The following is a 20076-nucleotide window of genomic DNA, read 5'->3' as shown; positions in this document are numbered from 1 at the left end:
TCCTCCCACCTCCAAAAGCATGCGCTTCAGGTTGATTGGCCGGTCCCAAATTGACCATAGGAGTGAGTGTGTGTGTGGATGATTGTTTGTTTCTATGTGGCTCCGCGGTACACTGGCGTCGTGCCCGGAGTGTCCCCTGCCTCACGCCCTGAGACTGCCAGGATAGGCACTGGCTACCCCCGCGACCTGCGTTAGCGGATTAAGCGGGTTGGAAGATGAATGAATGAATAAAAATGTCAAAAGACAGCAATTTGCTTCGAATTTATTCGAAGTAAAAGTGGACACTGGCTTCTGCACTGAGAGAAACAATTTGTCACAAAATTGGACCTCTACTTGCTACTTGCATTTGTATATTAAAATCCAAAATTTGTTTAAAATGCAACTAATTTTCACTCCCCGTTGTTACGCTAACCTCAGCTCCTCCATGCTCACAAATCACATAAAGAAAACTTTCAAGATGTACTGAAGTCTCAGCTCAAGTTCGAAATTCTCTTATTGGACACGGTAATGAGGCAGCAACATACCTGCAGCTAAGACACGTAGCTAGCCTAAGCTAAGTTTTTGAGTGAAATTCATAGAAGACCACTGATAATGACAACAGGTCATTTCAGTGGCAGGACTCAGTGCCTTTCTGTTAAAGATATACAAGGGAACTTATATTCTTGGACATATGAGAAAATGACCAACCTCCAGAGTCATCTTAAAATGAACTTTTACACGGTGGACTCGAAATACAAGATTTGCAGAAAACAATGAACTTTTAAAAAGGACAAGTACCTCATGGCTAATTCAAGTGTAAATATCAAAAAGACAAGAATGTGCTACAGACAAAATGAGCACCTTCAGGTTTGTGTTAAACATCACGTGTCCATGGAAACTGCAAAAAATCAAATTCACATAAAATGGAACATAGCAAAGAGCATGACAAGATAATATGGCTAATATGAGTGAAAAGTTTGGTAGCGCTAGAATATTTGATTTGGCTGACTTGTCAAAGACAACACGACCACGCTTTTGACTGAAACTTAAATTCAATAAACAATGTGTGTCAGAACGTAGAGATGGACAGACAAACATCTGAATGACTGTCCTAGTCTCCTTTTCCTTTCGGCTTTTCCCTTCAGGGGTCGCAACAGTGAATCTATTGCCTCCATCTAACCCCATCTTCTGCATCGTCTTCTCTCACCCCTCACTACCTTCATGTCCTCTTTCACTACATCCATAAACCTCCTCTTTGGTCTTCCTCTAGGCCTCCTGCCTGGCAGTTCAAAACTCAGCATCCTTCTACCAATATATTCAGTCTTAGTTTAATTTTTTCACAAGTAAGATAAAACTGTATAACTGGTAAACCAAACCTCCAACAAGTGAGTGTGAGGTTTGGTTTTCAGACAAAGTGTGACGGGAACAAAAGCTGAATGTATTTCCTCATCAGTCAAATATGACACAGCATTCTGGGAAGGAGTGCTCACCCACTCACTCTGGCTTTCACCCTAGGGTGCAGCGATATGACTCTAACCACCCACAGACGCCATTTGTCCTGAAGCACACTCAGTGCTTTTTGTTGCATTGACACCCCTGCACTAACATCTGACAAATGATCAGATATCAGTAGAATCAATAAAACCTTCCCTCCAACTACGTAAAAGGAACTAAACTGACTTGTGCAACAGCAATGATTCACTCAATGAAACATCATTGAATATTCAATATTGAAAAACATGGAGTAGTACCATATAGTTTTTACTTTTAGCTTAGAATTCTGAAGATAAAAATGAGCTAGGTAACTTTCTTATCAGTAAACTTAAGCAATTCTGCAACTTACAATCTGTAAGCTGCTGTGAGTTTGTTATCTTTGAGGCCACCACTTTTTTTGTAGATAGGCCTGCAGCAAAGGGTGGCCTGTAATGTTGCTCCAAGGGTTTGCATTTGTGACATTTCCCCATGAACAGTGTCTTATCCCATGCATTATTGATTTCTTACTTATTTTTTAGTCATCCTACAAATCTCAGTCAAGGTATTGAACACTAGTAAAATCTAACTTAATCCAAAACTGTAAAAGAGTTTCACAATGTGCTCTTCAATTTTTATTTCATGCATGTACTCTATTTGTTTTACCTTCAGGTTGAATGTGTTGTCATCTGGAAAACTTTTTCATTTAATTATGGACATTGAGGGAAGCGTCAGGGTCAGGTAACAAATGAATAATGATGGGGAAGGGAAGAAGACACAAACATATTTAAATTCATTGATTGCTAACCAATTACTAACCAATACTAACCAATCAAGTGAGGGCATTGAACAGGATGAAGCATGGAAAGGCAGTCGGTCCTGATGATATACCTGTTGAGGTATGGAAGAGTCTAGGAGAAGAGGCAGTAGTTTCTAACTGGGTTGTTCAACAGGATCTCAGATAGTGAGAAGATGCCTGAGGAATGGAGAAGTGAGAAGTGTGCTGGTGCCCATTTTCAGGAACAAGAGAGATGTGCAGAGTTGTGGCAACTACAAAAAGAATAAAGCTGATGAGCCATACAATGAAGTTATGGGGAAGAGTAGTTGAAGCTAGAACAAGGGCAGAAGTGAGCAGCAGTATGGTTTCATGCCACAAAAGAGTACTACAGATGCAGTATGCTTTGAGAAGTACAGAAAATGCCAGAGGGAGCTGCACTGTGTTTTTGTAGATCTGGAGAAAGCTTATGACAGGGTGCCCAGAGAGGAACTGTGGTATTGTATGAGGGAGTCTGGAGTGGCAGATATGTTACAGCGGTGCAGGACATGTACGAGGACTGTAAGACAGCGGTGAGGTGTGCTGTAGGTGTGACAGAGGAGTTCAAGGTGGAGGTGGGACTACATCAGGGATCAGCTCTAAGCCCCTTCCTGTTCGCTATGGTGATGGACAGGCTGACAGACGAGGTTAGACGGGAGTCTCCATGGACTGTGATGTTTGCAGATGGCATTGTGATCTGTAGTGAGAGCAGGGAACAGGTGGAGGAGAAGCTAGAGAGGTGGAGGTTTGTCCTGGAAAGGAGAGGAATGAAGGTTAGCCGCAATAAGACAGATTACGTGTGTGAATGAAAGGGACCCAAGTGGAAGAGTGAGATTAAAGGGAGAAGAGATCAAGAAGGTGGAGTATTTTAAGTACTTGGGGTCAACAGTCCAGAACAATGTGGAAAAGTGTGGAAAAGAGGTGAAGAAGCGTGTACAGGCAAGATGAAATGGGTGGAGAAAAGTGTCAGGTGTTATGAGTGATAGAAGAGTTTCAGCTAAAATGAAAGGTGTACAAAACTATGGTGAGACCAGCGATGCTGTTTGGTCTAGAGACAGTGTCACTGAGGAAAAGACAGGAGACAGAGCTGGAGGTAGCAGAGATGAAGATACTGAGGTTCTCCCTGGGAGTGACCAGGTGGGACAGGATCAGGAATGTGTACATCAGAGGGACAGCACATGTTAGAGGTTTTGGAGATAAAGTCAGAGAGGCCAGACTGAGATGGTTTGGACATGTCCAGAGGAGAAATAGTGAATATATTGGTAGAAGGATGCTGAGTTTTGAACTGCCAGGCAGGAGGCCTAGAGGAAGACCAAAAAGGAGGTTTATGGATATAGTGAAAGAGGACATGAAGGTAGTTGGTGTGAGAGAAGAGGATGCAGAAGACAGGGTTAGATGGAGGCAATTGATTTGCTGTGGTGAACCCTGAAGGGAAAAGCCGAAAAGAAAAGAAGAGGAAATTTATGATGGCATAGCAATGATTAATAGGCCATAAAAATTAGTCCCATCTTAACGAGCACTTCTAATAATCGAAGTATTAATTACTAGCACTGAGCACTGATAGGAATCTGGTGATGTGGTTTGTATTAGGATTCAAACTACTGTGATGAATCACAGTAGTGTTCACAAATCTGGATAAATTTATTTATTCTAATTTTATCAAAATTGCCCAAACATAGTGAAAAACTGAAATTTTTTTATGCGATCAGAATAATGAGACAAGTAACACAGAACATTAAAGCACTACTTTTTATAGAACTTTAATGTTTTTATATTTGTGGTATGGCTGTTTCCATGGGTTTTTGCTGTAAAGAACATTTAATGTGTGCAACATATTCAGGACACATTGATGATTCTCTCAAACCAGTCAGTGGTCTACCATGTTTTAAATCATATTTTAGTACCTGATCAGTCTTTATGATCAGATACCAGTTCATTGGTACTTTTAACCTAGTGAAGGACAGTCCAGGGGAATGGAGCCAGCACCAGAGTATTAACGAAGCAGTACCCTCAGTTATACTAATCATGAGCATTCAATTGTGCAACAGCTCATCACTTCCTTCCAATTTTGCAATATCAATACAGTTTACGTAACTCAAAATTAACTCTCTGATGTATTTTTGTTACCTCATCACAATTCCATCGTGCTGCTCATGTTCTGACAAAGCAGAGTTCTGCTGTCTAAATACTCTAAGATACAACTGAAAAATATAATTAAACTTTACTGACTTAAATCTTTTCTGGTGTCTAAGCTTAAAAAAGGCAACAGTGAGAATTTCAGTCTGCAAACTGGTCGTTCTGCACTAGTTACCAATTAGTTTTTGCTGGAATCTTTTTTTTATTACTGTAATTAATGAGCATTTGAAAATTTGAAAACCTATACCCCCATCCCTAATAAATACTATAATGCATTTCATATCAGTTTAGATTAAACATATCTCTGGAGACTTGAATAAAGCCACTCAATCTGTACAGAGTAGATTATTGCTTGTTTTCTGATATTATGAAATGTTGTCTTCTTCTTCAGTAGTTTAGGACGCGGCTGAAATGATGTTTACTGTGAAGCTGCAGAAATGTTTTATACATTAAAGAACTTTCTAACCAACTTTTTAACATCATACAGTTCATTTTGGGATTAATCCTTTAAATTGTGAGTATTTCAAATTTGAATTTGCGTAATTTTTCAAATAATTTGACATTTTGCCATATCAGCCAAAATAAAACTAATGTATTAAAACCACTGACATAAAATAGATCTCTAGAAGGCTTTATTTTTTTGTAAACACAGAAAGACTCACTAAACTTCTATGAAAACATATGGACAGTAGTTACATGTTTACATGTGCTTGTTGACAGGTCATCACTAAACCAGAGCAGAGTATAACTTTATTTATCCCTTAATGAGGTTCCATCAGGGAAATTAGTTTCTCTTTTGCACACAGCACAGTGAGTACACAAAACACAGAAAAAGCACACAGAAAGCACCAGTACGTAGAAAGTAGTACAACACCAAATAGAAAGATTAATAAATAACCCAGCAAGAATATACAAATAAAAAAAATCAAATAGACATAGAAATACAAAATAAAAATATAAACATGCCTAGTTAAGTATGGGTATAGTGAAATGTCTATAGTGTTTGCATTGTTGTTGCTGTATTGTTTGTGTCATCCCTCAGCTCTCATGTGGACTTTCTTCTTCAGTGATATTCAGTGATACTGTTTACACATCTTACCTATAATTCAGTCTGTTTGACCTCATGTACAACACTGTCACACATTTATATTCTCGTTTGCATTTACAACCGTTGATCCCACTAAAGACACCTCTGTGGGTCTCACCCACACCTCTGTGGGTCTCACCCACACCTCTGTGGGTCTCACCCACACCTCTGTGGGTCTCACCCACACCTCTGTGGGTTATCCTCACGTGAAATCTAAGATTGTTTTTCACCAGGTGCTGAACCTCATCATCACACAAGGTGTGTGTGACGATGTGCAACAGCAGCAACATCAAACAGCAGAGGAAGAAGAGCAAGTCGAGATGGAACATCGTCACACACTTCAGTCTGAACTGCTCACATTGAGTGGAATAAACTGCAGCGAACTGATGTCACTCCATGGGACTGTTTACATCTAACTCTCCGCGCTGATAGTATAAAACTCACAACCAGGGCCTCAACGATCAACCACGAAAAAGTTCTGTCGCAGGAATATCAATTTAAGCAGAACCTAAATTTCAATAGTCTCAAACTGCAGCTGCTTCTTCAGATTTCGTCACAGTGGAGCGACACGCGTGGAATAAGTGTCCTTTCGCACCTCGTATTTCACTTTGCGGTGCAAATGCGAACGTTTAAACTGCGCAAACCCGCAAAAACAAGCGGACTAGCTCGTTAGCTAGCAGCGGGGAAAAACCAGCAGCGGTTCTTCCACGCTCGAAGTTACGCGACAGGTCCAGCGCAGAGACAGGGTCAGACAGCCGCTGGAGACGTACGGCAGCGACAAACTGTTTACCGTCAATGTTTAACAGATGGTGACAGATGTTTAAGTGACAGGAAGCTGTGGAATTATAAAATTTTACTCATAACTGATGAAGAATCATGGATTAATCCACCGCGCTGGGCGCGATACGCCACAACAAGAAACAGTATGAAAGTAAAACAACAAGTTTGCCAAATTAAAAGCTCTTCTATCAAAGATGCAACAACATTAGAGATAAATTCCAAAGGAAACTGGATATTTTAGGCTGTTTTTTTTTTAAAGATGTCGTAAGTCATGTTGTATAATTATGCGAATTCAACGAAGAGCAAAACATTTTTTTTATGTTTCAAGATTGGGTTAGATTCGAGGATAAAAAACTGTTTCCTCCAACAGGCTAGTCTATCAAGTTCTCACAAAGAACTACGATTAAAGTTTTTACTCACCCAAACTGTTCGCTGATGAATCCATAAATTGAATTTTAAACGTCTGTAGCTATGAAACATCGGTAGAGGTGTGTTCTCATACTGAGACAAGTATCAGAAATCACGCACTACGAACTTGTGTCAAGTTACGTATTAAGCCAGGAGTACACCGGAAACTGGACCGTTTCCATTGAAATAAAGCGATGCATATAAATAATGGAAATAAATCATACAAAGAATACAGATCTAATTTAAGAATTTTCAATTTCAATTGCATGCGGTATTAAGAGGGGAGAGTTGATTTTGAGAAAGAAAATAAATGTGTTACAAATTTACAGCTCATTCCGGAAGTCGTCTACCTCTTCATTTCTATTTTGACGCTTTTTGGAGAAATAACCACAGATTCCGTCAAAGTCTAAACTCTCTTCATAAATTATTTCCATCTACATGCAGAATAAAACTGTACAACCAGGGCTGCAGTTGTAACCTTAACGCCTTACCTCAAATTATAAGAATGCATTTGTAAGGCATGTGTCGCCATCATGTGGCAAGATTTGTATTAAGTACAGGCCTATTTTGTTTTATTTTATTCGATTTTTTGGTTTTGCAGGAGACAAACCCAAATATGATAAAATAAAATATAATCACTACAGTGGCCAAGAATATCGTTGTCAATTAGCTGATGCTCAGAGGAACCTTGAAAGAAGTTTGGTGAAAAGGAGAGGTATGATACAATACAATACAATTTCCTCCGGGATTAAAAAAGTATCTATCTATGAATATTGAGGAACCAATTAGTATTTAGACAGGATTGGATTATTTTTGACTTTCAGGTTGTGTGATTCAGTTAAATAAGACAGAACGTCATTGTTTGATCATGTTAGATTCGAAACGCCTAAATGCCTCAACAATTTAAGGTAATTTAAGTTCCCAAAATCGTATTTCCTGGCTCCTTCTGTGCGCTGAAACAACACAAACGTTTTTGTTTCTCGGGGACGTAAATGCTAGTAGGACCAGGAAGTGACGTCGGTTTTTCAACATGGAGGCGTCCTGTAGAACGGACCCAAGAGGACAGTGATCTCTGAGCACGTTCCACGATATTAAAGGTAGGAATTTTGTCAAGGTAATTCAGAAAAATAAACAAATGAATAATTAAATTATCAATTTAATCAGTCTCATAATCTGAAGGTCATGAGTTATACAATTTCCTCCGGGATTAATAAAGTATCTATCTATCTATCTATCTATCTATCTATCTATCTATCTATCTATCTATCTATCTATCTATCTATCTATCTATCTATCTATCTAATCAGAATTAAAGCCACCATTATATAATTGTTTAGGTGATATAGGTGTTAGTTGTTAAATTAAAGATGACTAATGAAGTAGGGTCAGTTTGCATAAATTCATCCAACACATTTCCCGTCTTAACATTCTCAGTCATTCTATTCCCTTCCTGTGGTGGGTTATGATGATTTTCTCTGCAGGACCAAAACAGACTGACCAAGTTCATGAGTGGAACTTCTGAATGATGTCCATTTCTTGTTTCCTGAAGGTCACTGTCATTCTTCGACCATGAGGTGTACCAGCTCTCTGCCCAAGTTGCTGTCTCTCAGTGTGGCGGTTCGGTCGGGTTGGTCAGCCTCCCAGTATAATGGTCTGGTCCAGTCCCACTTCTCCAGTCAAACCAGTGTGTTCTATCAAGGCCAGCAGCAGGTATTCCTCTTCAGCAGCATACATGCTCTGCTTAAAGTGTTGGAGTGAATGTTGGAATCTCTCAATCCCAATCGCACGTTGAATCAATGCTAAAATGAACTACTGCTACTAGTGGTACGAAAAATACTAAACAGATCAGATGAATTCAGAACATTTAAGCAGGACTATTTCATGTGTACTTCATCAAACCTGTCCTTTAACACAAGAGAGTGACCACTCTCAAAGTTATTGTGTATTTTGTAAGTTTTCATTTTAGCTTTAGTTTTTTTCTCCCCCGAGAGCTTCCGCCTTATCGTGGTTGGGGAGTTTGAGTGAATGATCCCAGGAGCTATGTTGTCAGGGGCTTTATGCTCTTGCTTGGTTCTCCCTTGGCAAACAAGTCCAGGGTGAAGGGTCAGACTAAGTTTTACTTAGACTAGAAGACATTTTAACTTTGACCACCACCAACACCATTGGTATGCCATAGTTTTGTTTTTGTTTTTTAATTTTTAATTCAACAACATGATTTTTCATTTCAATTTAAAAAGGCATGAAAAATAGCAAGTGAGGTGAATACATATTTACATGCATTGCTGGTTATTCCTGCCGGTCATAGTTATCAAAAGTCTAAGACTACAAACAAGTATTGATAATATCTTTCATTTACCTTCTGATCGGTCTGTCACCACTCCTACCCCCTCTCAGCATTCCCCATTTGTTTATTAATGAGGACTTTAATACAAACTCTACTAGAAAACACTGGATTCTTTTGCTCGATCGTCCTCGCCTTGTTGTACACAAATTCGCAGGTTCAGCTTGTAAAAATACAATACTTTGTTTTTCATTGCACGAGAGGTCATGACCCGAGTGCATATTTAATGATCGGGAGCGTTCAGGTCAGTTCGGCTATTTCAGTCGGCATGCGGAAATAGCGGCGCTAGCGGAAATAGTGAGCGCCGCTCGCTATCGGAAATGGCGAGCGACAAAGATTTAAGTTTTAGCCTTTTTTCCGTAAAAATAAGAACACCACTGTGGCTACACAGTCTAAAAACCTTGTAGCCAATCTGGAATTTACTTCGCCTATGGCGAAGTGGCGAATGGCTAGTGCAAGCCCAGCTACGCAGAGGAAGCAGAGGCTGAGGTCGCAGTGGTGGACTCGTTCATCACCCAAGCTGAAGTCACCGAGGTGGTTGCCAAATTCCTTGGTGGCAAAGCACGGGGGGTGAATGAGATTCGCCCTGAGTACCTCAAGTCTCTGGATGTGCAGGGACTGTCATGGTTGACAGTCACATCTCTGTAACATTGCATGGCAGTCGGGATTTGGATTGGCAGACCGGGGCGGTGGTCCCACTTTTCAAAAAGGGTGACCGGAAGGTGTGTTCCAACTATACGGGGATCACACTCCTCAGCCTCCCGGGGAAAGTCTATTCCAGGGTACTGGAAAGGAGGATTAGACCTATAGTCGAACCACGGATTCAGGAGGAACAATGTGGTTTTCGTTCTTGGTTGCGGAACACTGGACTAGCTCTACACTGTCCATCAAGTGCTCGAGGGTTCATGGGAGTTTGCCCAACCAGTCCACATGTGTTTTGTGGATGTGGAGAAGGCATTTGATTGTGTCCTCGTGATATCTTGCGTGAGTGCTTCGGGATTATTGGGTTCGGGGCCCTTTGCTGAGGGCTGCCCGGTCCCTGTATGAACAAAACCAGAGCTTGGTTCGCATTGCCGGCAGTAAGTCAGACCTGTTCCAGGTGCTGTTGGACTTCGGCAGAGCTGCCCTCTATCACTGGTTCTGTTAATAATCTTTATGGACAGAATTTCTAGGCACAGCCAGGATCCGGAGGGAGTCCGGTTCATCTCTGCTTTTTGCGGTTGATGTTGTCCTGTTGGCCTCATCAAACCTGGACCTTCAGCGTGCACTGGGACGATGTGCAGCTGAGTGTGACACAAGTGGGATGAGGATCAGCACCTCTAAATCCGAGGCCATGGTTCTTGAACGGAAAAGGGTGGTGTACCCTCTTCAGGTTGGTGGAGAGTCTTTGACCCAAGTGGAGGAGTTTAAGTATCTTGGGGTCTTGTTCACGAATGAGGGAAGGATGGAATGTGAGGTGGACAGACGAATCGGTGCAGCTTCCGCAGGGATGTGGTCGCTGTATAGGTCTGTTGTGGTGAAGGAGCTGAGTCGCAAGACGAAGCTCTCTTTTACCGATAAATCTACGTTCCTACTCTCACCTATGGTCATGAGCTTTGGGTCATAACCGAAAGGACAAGATCCCGGACACAAGCGGCTAAAATAAGTTTCCTCCGTAGAGTGGCTGGGCACGCCCTTAGAGATAGGGTGAGGAGCTCAGTCACCAGGAAGGAGCTTAGAATAGAGCCGCTGCTCCACCGCCTCGAGCGGAGCCATCTGAGGTGGCTTGGGCATTTGTTTTGGATGCCTCCAGGACGCATCCCTGGGGAGGTCTTCCAGGCATGTCCAACTGGGAGGAGACCTCGAGGAAGACCTAGGACATGCTGGAGGGACTATGTCTCTTGGCTGGCCTGGGAACGCCTCAGGATCCCCCCGGAGGAGCTGGAGGAGGTGTCGGGGGAGAGGGAAGTATGGGCATCCCTCCTGAGACTGTTGGCCCTGCGACCCGGCCCTAGATAAGTGGTTGAAGATGGATGAATGCATGGATGATTTTAGTTTGTTATCTAGTTGAACATGGTGGTGAATCCATTCCCATGTATAACATAAGTAAATACTTATTTTTCTCAGCAGGGATTTGTTTTTTATATAACAGAGAATATCCCCACCTATATATTATAATAACCTCACTTGAAAACCTCACACTGTCACACTAACTCCACCCACTATCTGCCTAACCAATCACAGCGTATCTGCCAGAAGGAATCACGTGAACAATATGGTGTAAGGCGTCAGGCAGCAAGGCTTTTTGTTGCGGTTATGCTTTTCGCCCACACGACAATGCAGATATCTGGGACAAAAAACACTGACCAAAGTGAATTTTTTTGTTGACGCCCAGTATGCATTGTCGTGTGGACAATGTAACCGAAACATTTTCTATCCGGGGGGCGTCTCCCTCTGACAAAAACCGCTGTGATGTTAGTGTGTGTGACCCATGTCTACATGTACAAACAGAATGGACAAAACCGGCTATTTCTGGCGTTTAACAGCTCCACGTCGAAGACATGTTGATTCACATGCTTGACAGTTGGATATTTGTTCGTCTGTTTCTTTATGAGTCATACAGTGTATACAGTGGACAAAAATGTTTTTAAATAAAAACCAATTATATGACCCAAGCATTTTCTTAAATTTTATATACTAATCTGATCCCCGAAGGGAAATTAAGAGCACACTCTAGTTAGTAGTAAATACTTTATATATTTTTATATATTCTATATATTTTTATACAGGCTCCTGTAGCATATACACACACTCAAGGGGGCCTGTAGGAAGCGCAGGGGGAAGGTAGAGTGGCAGGCAGCTCCATCACGGTGCGCCCCAAATGAGCAACTTGTACGGGGGGACAGCGCCTTGCTCAAGGGCGTCCCAGATGTGCTCCAGAGGTTAGCTGACTCTTTCCACTGTCAGCTCACCTCTGGTTGTTTTATTGGGCGGGGAGCGGCAATTTAACCGCCGATCTTAGGAACATTGGATGACCCGCTCTACCGCCCGCTCTACCACTGAGCCACTGCCGCCCCCAAAATCATTGGCTATACCTCAATGTTACAAAAGCACAATCATTCTTATTCTGTATCATCATATGAAGTCTGCTAACCAAGATAAATCTACTGAGCTGGTCACTTAACGCGATCGACAGAATTTTTTCCACCAGACCTGTCGGAGCTGGTGAGCGCCATTGTCAGGATGGGACTTTTTTGGCTGGCTACATGCTGGACAGCTGGGATACTTTCAAAACAATGTGTCTGGCCCCACTGGATGTGGAGGACGTCGAGGATGTGTACATCTTCACCACCATGACAATCGGGATATCAGCACTGGGTTTTGGTGTTTTCATGCTGCACCGCAAGCTGAGAAAAATGGGATTACAACAGACCAAAGCACGAGAGGATACCGACCGAGCAGCAGAGGCAACGGCCAGGGTGTATAAGGAGGCTATGGCCATCATGCTGAATGAAGACATAGCCAAGATGAGTGACCGGCATGAGGAGTCCAATGCTCGACTCAAGGCGGATATCACCCAAAAGCTGGAGAAATGGGGAAAACGTTTGGATGTGAAGGCCAGAAGCCGTGATGCTGAGAACCAGTGATTAGGAGTGTGGAAGGCACAGATAGCAACATCAACTCAGCCACACAAAGCAAGTCTTTCCAACGGCGATTAATAATAAATTTGACCAGAAACAACCCTTGAAGGGAATAACAAAATGAACATTAACAAAATTCGGACTCAAGAACTGATAAAGAGGTGTGCAAAGACGCACGAATACTGGACTAAATGGACGGATCAAAACAACAATGTACCAGAAAAAAATAATTGAAATTGATTTGTGACATGCAATGTACAGTATGTATTGGTTGACAATGAGCTGTAATGAGAGAGATGTTGTTGATTTAGGGGGCGGAAACCTTACAAGCCAATGGCTTCTACCCGATGGTTTCTACCTTCTACTTCTTCAACCCTTTTTTTTCTTTTCGGATGATGTTGCTGATGTCTCAACACTGATGAAAGTAAAATCTTTTGTAATAACATGTCTGGAAAGAAGAAAATTAACTGAATAAATAAATGTTTTTAAAAAAAACCCAACCACCCTCCTCTCACTGTACATGTTTACTGTATTTTCATTTTTGTCATGTCCAAATGATCATTTTCCATAGTGTCTGTGTGTGTGTGTGTGTGTGTGTGTGTGTCTGTGTCTGTGTGTGTATACCAATACGTGTGCAAGCATTTGGGGTTAAACAAAAGTAATTTCCCTACGGGAATTAGTAATAGATTTATTTATTTGATTTTACACACACACACACACACACACACACACACACACACACACACACACACACACACACACACACACACACACACACACACACACACACAGTGTACTGCCATCACCAAAATATACGTGCTTTGCATACTTCCTTATTTTGCTGACATTTTTATTCACAGACTTTCTGCAAAACTTCAAACTGATGCCAATTGATATTTCCGCATCCAGTAGATGTCGTATTAGAGCAAAGGAAGCCTCATGAAGCTTCGAACTGCAGTGAACCGATTGGGATGAAAAGCTTCAAGGCTTCATGGGACTTCATCTGCCCATCACTAAATATACATGGACTTCCCAGTTAACATAATTTTAGAGTGTCATAACTGTTCCAACAGTTTTCATGTTTTTGAGGAGAAAGTCCAAACAGCAGGAACGACACAGGAAACGGCAACGATTTCTGAGTGAAACTAGCTGGCTAGCACTAATAGTCTGTCCAGCTATGGTTTCTGTTTGGAATGGGACAATCGATGTAGAAATCCAAAATGCTCCTTGGGCATCTGACAAAAATGGTCTTTAAGTAACTACATACAGTTCTGTTCATGTAGTGAGCTAACAAAACTATCACTTCTCTAAAATGTCTTTTCCACTTGTTCTTTTGACAGGTGCCCTTTCCTTTAACGCTAACGTCTTTCCTAATCTCACGATTAGTGGCTTTCTTTCACCAGTTAGCCTGCTAACATTCATCATGATTTTTGGCTATGTTGGGTGCGCTTGGTTTATAACACCAACGCATTTGTTTTCGTATGTTTGGTATGAAGTTTTATCGTGGAATTTCAGAGGGTTCCCGCTAGAAACATATTTATAAGAATAGTTTTTCACCAGCATACAAGCTATGATAAATGTATGAATATACTACAAAAGTATATTTAAACATGCAGACACAGCACATCAATTTATCACTGAAGGAATGGATTGAAAAACGTTTGAGGATGAGTGGAAAACAAAGCTGTGTGTACAGTAAGCTGAGTGGCTTCATGAAATTAAGACATGTGACCTAATAATCTAACATATTTAGGATATCTTGCCAACAAACAAATGTTGTGTGATCTTTCTAAATTGTAGCGCTCTTATTAAATGAAATTGTTTTTTGCAGGTCTCGAGGCATTTACATCATAGTCCTGTGTTCAACAAGAGTCATCCACATCCCACAGAGCTCACCAGTAAAGGTGACAAGAAGCCAGACCATTTCCTGTTCCCCCACCATGACTTATTTGAGAAGGTGGACAAAGAAGCCAGAACTAAGGCCACGTTCAACAAAGTTTTGGAAGTCTTCATCAAGGGAGATGTGAGGAGGCGTGGCCACATAGAATTCATCTACGCTGCTCTGAGGAAGATGCCCGAATTTGGCGTGGAGAGAGATCTGACCATCTACAATAAACTGCTGGATGTTTTTCCTAAAGAGGTGTTTGTGCCCCGAAACTTTATTCAGCGAATGTTCAATCACTATCCACGCCAACAGGAGTGTGGAGTGCAGGTTCTGGAGCAGATGGAGAATAACGGTGGGTTGGTTTTTGTGGAGTCTGGAGCATCAGATGACGTACGATGTGACGCTAATAAATCAAGTGCTCTCCATGTGGCTTTTAAATTGCATTTCAGGCGTCACGCCCAACACGGAGACAAAACTCCTGCTGATCCAGATCTTTGGAAAAAAGAGCCACCCTGTGAAGAAGTACCAGCGTATAATGTACTGGTTCCCCAAATTCAAACACGCGAACCCATTTCCTATCCCCACGCAGCTGTCCGTGGACCCGGTGGACGTGGCTCGCTTCAGTCTGACTCGCATTGCTAATGACTTGGACAGTGAGATAACTGTCTATCAGGTACTATGGTGCGCTTGCATTGAAATTAAATGAAGCAGCCATGTTTTTCCCTTTTTGAAAGTAAATATAAAATAATGAGTTCTCTGATTAGTGATTCAAGTACTTTTTCATGATTTTAACGTCTTTAATTCCAAAATGTTTGTTGCTAGATGAATTTCATTTGTTCTTCTCACTAGTTTCCAAGTACAGATGTCACAGAGAGTGGAGAAGAGGTCACACATCCGCATATAGTAGGTATGAAAATTCTTTTTTGTGTGTGTGTGTGTGTGTGTGTGTGTGTGTGTGTGTGTGTGTGTGTGTGTGTGTGTGTGTGTGTGTGTGTGTGTGTGTGACAGACGATGGAATAGAGGTTGCTTGTGTATGTGTTCTCTTCTTTACATTCTTCCCTCCTCCATGGACTCCAGGCATCCAGAGCCCCAGCCAGAAGGAACTTTTGGCCAAACATAACCCGAGCAGGCCGGTCTTTGTCGAGGGACCCTTCCCCCTTTGGCTGAAGAAGACATGTGTGTACTACTACATCCTCAGGGCTGACCCTGTACCGCCTGACCAGAAGGTGGGAACACATTAATACAAGTAAACTTTGTTTGTTTTTAGCTTAAGCCATCTTGTGTTTTACTGTAACTTGTTAAGAATATTAATTGGTAAATATCCTGTTGGTTTATATTCTTTGGTAATGTTAGTCTAAATTATTTGTATTCACATTGATTGCACTTCTTGATTCCTCCAGTTTGTCAAATTTAAGGTCCAGTAGATGAGTTGTTTTTAATTGTGACTGACAGACACCTAAAAAGACAGTCATATGTAGTCATATGTACAGTCATATGTAGTTTTATGTAGACTCATATGTAGAGCGATATGTACAGGCATATGTACTGTAGTCATATGGAGAGTGTTACGTAGTTATATACAGTATAGTCATATGTAGAGTCATAGGTAGTGTGATGGGTAGACTCATATGTAGAGCCACATGTAGTCATATGTAGAGTCTTATGTACAGTCATATGTAGTGTTACAACCAAGCTAGAGGATCTGGGAAAATAACAAAGCCCAGATGTAATTGGGGAAAATAAAACATCTATTTTTGATGCTCACATTCAGTACAAGTGTTTAACTAAGATTTTCTTTAATAACAAACTAAGGAAGAGTCCAATGGGCGCTGTTCAAAGTTAAACAAAAATTCAACAAACCGAGGACTAGCTGTAATATACAAAATTACCAAAACCTCACAAACAAAATTATACAAAGGGAAAACAAAGCGCTACGAGTTCTTAACAAAAGGGGTAGTCACCAATTACATACACAAAGTCACAGTCACAGTTCAACAAGCTCAAAGTCGTGCTGCCACAGTCAGTCGACCCGACTGAATAGCTTTCAGAGCTTTTAAAATGTCCATGCCAGGTGACAAGGTAGGGTTTGGGCCTGGCAGGAAGACTGCACACCAATCAGGAGATAGGGATGGCAAAGGGGCGTGGCCAGGAGTCCCAGAGACACCGCACCTGGCATTGACAAGGGAGGGTGGAGCCTCCGGGAGCAGTGCAGTGCCTGCAGCTCAGAAGCAGGGTCACAGAGGGATACACAATATAAGCAATATACATGAGCTGCGGCTGTAACATGTAGACTCATGTAGAGTTTTATGTACAGTCATATGTAGTCATATGTAGTCTTATGTACAGTCATATGCAATGCAATGCAATTTCCTCCGGGATTATTAAAGTATCTATCTATCTATCTATCTATCTATCTATCTATCTATCTATCTATGCAGAGCCATACGTGGTCATATGTAGTGTCTAATGTAGAATCTTATGTAGAGTCATGTGGAGTTGTTTTTAGAGCCATATGTAGTCATGTGTAGAGTCTTATGTAGAGTCATACACTGTATGTGCAGGCATATAGACAGTCACTTGTGCCTTTGGCCCTGCCTTTTTACTAAAGATAGTGCAGTGGTGGAGATACACACTTTTTCTTCTTCTTCTTTCCTTTCGGCTTTTCCCTTCAGTTGCCCCCATCTAACCCTGTCTTCTGCATCCTCTTCTCTCACAGATGCGCACTTAATACAGCAAATACATAGTGGTCATGGGTTCAATTCCCACTCAAGGCCTGGTCCTCGCTTGTTCTCTCCCCAGCTGCAAACTCACATGAAACTCTTGGTATGGGTATTGTATTCTTTTGGAATTAAGCACACACCCTGTTTCTACCCCCCCTCCCCTCAGGTGGAGGAGCCCTACGATCCACAGAGGAGTCTGGGATATCCTCTGCAACTTGACCTCAACTTGGAACTTGATTTTGGGGAATATGTGGACTTTGATGTGGAAGACTGTAAGATCTTGATACTAAAGCTGTTCCCACTGACTGCCATGGCTGTTCAGGACTGATGTGGTTATTTTCTAACAATAATTGCAAACATCAACACATCTCTTTAACACTCTGTGTCTCTGTGTCTCTGGTGTCCAGTGGACGAGGGTCCTGTCTTTGCTATGTGCATGACCAGCCAGAACGACGAGGCCACCCTCAACCAGTGGATCTCTGGCCTCCAGAAAAACAACCCCATCCTGAACCGGGTCCCTACTCTTTTCCGATTGGACGCCAGCACAAACACGCAGCAGTGGATTGCTGACACGCCGTCAGAAAACCACAGGCCACACACAGAGAAAGAAGAGACGACCTAAAGCAAACCTGAGGGGACAGGAAGTGGACACGGGATGGAACGGCAGACAAGACTGTCAACAATGGTGTGACATGATTCTAAATCCTGATTTAGAGGCGGCTCAACAAGAACTGAGCTCATTTGAACATAAACAAATGAGCAGGACCTGGAGAGGTTGTTAGTTCAGATGTTATGAAATAAAATTTTAAAAACGATGCTGCTTCACTGGAGCCTGAAACCACATTGTGATATAATGGTGTTCAGTGGAGCTAGTCCTTCCACCGGGGTTGGGCGATCTTTCAAATCTGTCAGGTGTGTCTGACCCAGGTTCAGCGCATTCCAGAAGGTTGGTTTTAATCTCTTCACTGGTTTTTGCATAAATGTCTGGGAATGAGAGTGAATGGACTCGGGCCACTCGGCCACCTGATCACATCAAGTTGTTTAACAGGCTGTAATAAACTAACCCAAAGCCGTCATGACGAATTCTTGTTCTGTTTTTGCTACTACTGTGTGATAAAAGGCAAAATCAAATTTTACAGATTTAAGCTTAGGAATCTGAAAAAAATGGATAAATGCTATCAAAGCTTGTTTTTCAGTAATTATGGAATCATTGACCACTTGGATATAAATATTGCACAAACTGTAAATAGAAAATTAGAAAATGATTTCCTCCCCCGAGAGCTGCCACCTTATCGTGGTTGGGGAGTTTGAGTGCCCGAATGATCCCAGGAGCTATGTTGCCAGGGGCTTTATGCTCCTGCTGGGGTCTCCCTTGGCAACAGATCCTGGGTGACGGGCTAGAAGAAGAGCAGTACAAAAACCCATGTGATGACAGAAAAATCAGGATCGTGACGTCACCTGGTATGGCGCAACCGGGGCCCCAGCCTGGAGCCAGGCCAGGGGTTGGGGCTCATGCGGGCGCCTAGTTGCCGGGCCTCTGCCAACGGGGCCCTGCTGGAGTCAGCCCGAAATGACGACGTGGGACCAACCTCCAATGGACTCACCGTCCGCAGAGGAACCCGTAGGGGACGGGTGCAGTTTGGATTGGGTGGCAGTCGTCAGCATGGGGCTCGACGACCCTATCCCCAGACAAAGAGTCTAGCTCTAGGGACATGGAATGTCACCTCGCTAGGGGGAAAGGAGCCAGAGCTTCTGAGGGACGTTGAGAAGTACCGACTAGATATAGTCGGGCTGTCAACCGATCACCACCTGGTGGTGAGTTGGATCAGAGCAGGAGGCCGGACAGACTCGGCAGGCCCAAACGTGTCTTGAGAGTCTGTGGGGAACGTCTGGCAGAACCCTCTGTCAGTGAGGTCTTCAACTCCCACCTCCGAGAGAGCTTCCTCCAGATCCCGCAGGAGGCTGGGGACATTGAGTCAGAGTGGACCATGTTCTCTGTCTCCAAGCGGCTGCTCGGAGCTGTGGTCGCAAGGTCTCTGGTGCCTGTCGCGGTGGTAACCCCCAAACCCAGTGGTGGACACCGGAAGTAAGGGAAGCCGTCAAGTTCAAGAAGGAGTCCTATCAAATCTTGTTGAATTGTAGGACTCCGGAGGCAGCTGACGGGTACAGGCAGGCCAGGCATACTGCGGCTCGAGTAGTCGCAGAGGCAAAAACTCAGGTCTGGGAGGAGTTTGGAGAGGCCATGGAGGAAGACTATCAGCCTCGAAGAAATTCTGGCCAACCATTCGGCACCTAAGGAGGGGAAAGCGGTGCACAGCCAACACTGTTTACAGTAGAGGCGGAGAGCTGCTGACCTCGACTGAGGATATTGTCGGGCGGTGGAAAGAATACTTTGAGGATCTCCTCAATCCCGCTGCCAGAGGGGGGACAGGGGGGTGCGTTCCAACTATTTGGGGATCACACTCCTCAGCCTCCCGGGGAAAGTCTATTCCAGGGTACTGGAGAGAAGGATTAGACCTATAGTCGAACCGCGGATTCAGGAGGAACAATGCGGTTTTCGTGACGGTCGTGGAACACTGGACCAGCTCTATACTTTCAATCAAGTGCTCGAGGGTTCATTGAAGTTTGCCCGACCAGTCCACATGTGTTTTGTGGATCTGGAGAAGGCATTCAATCGTGTCCCTTGTGGAATCTTGTGGGGAGTGCTTCAGGAGCTGAGGGCTGTCCGGTCCCTGTACGACCAAAGCCAGAGCTTGGTTCGCATTGCCGGCAGTAAGTCAGACCTGTTCCAGGTGCATGTTGGACTCCGGCAGGGATGTCCTCTATCACTGGTTCT

At 42.9% G+C, this 20076-nt stretch overlaps 2 protein-coding genes across 3 annotated transcripts in view; one reads left to right on the top strand and one right to left on the bottom strand.

Moving 5' to 3' along the window:
- Positions 1-6816, bottom strand: part of eml3 (EMAP like 3) — a 63710-nt gene extending 56894 nt beyond the window's left edge. For both annotated transcript variants that reach the window (XM_068307632.1, XM_068307633.1), the window contains exon 1: positions 6687-6816. In XM_068307632.1, the coding sequence (XP_068163733.1) occupies positions 6687-6711 (25 nt within the window). In that variant the 5' untranslated portion in view covers positions 6712-6816. The remainder of the gene's footprint in view (positions 1-6686) is intronic.
- An 866-nt stretch (positions 6817-7682) lies between these two features.
- On the top strand, positions 7683-18314 carry ecsit (ECSIT signaling integrator). The gene is made up of 8 exons (XM_068307940.1): positions 7683-7771; positions 8224-8384; positions 14467-14872; positions 14970-15193; positions 15370-15427; positions 15598-15746; positions 17407-17512; positions 17648-18314. The coding sequence occupies exons 2-8, from the start codon at positions 8244-8246 to the stop codon at positions 17860-17862; spliced, it is 1299 nt and encodes a 432-aa protein (XP_068164041.1). The 5' UTR covers positions 7683-7771; positions 8224-8243; the 3' UTR covers positions 17863-18314.
- Positions 18315-20076: the final 1762 nt, after the last annotated feature.

Source organism: Antennarius striatus, chromosome 23 (genome assembly GCF_040054535.1).
Source record: "Antennarius striatus isolate MH-2024 chromosome 23, ASM4005453v1, whole genome shotgun sequence".
Taxonomy (NCBI): Eukaryota; Metazoa; Chordata; class Actinopteri; order Lophiiformes; family Antennariidae; genus Antennarius; species Antennarius striatus.
This window is presented reverse-complemented; position numbering and strand designations above follow the sequence as displayed.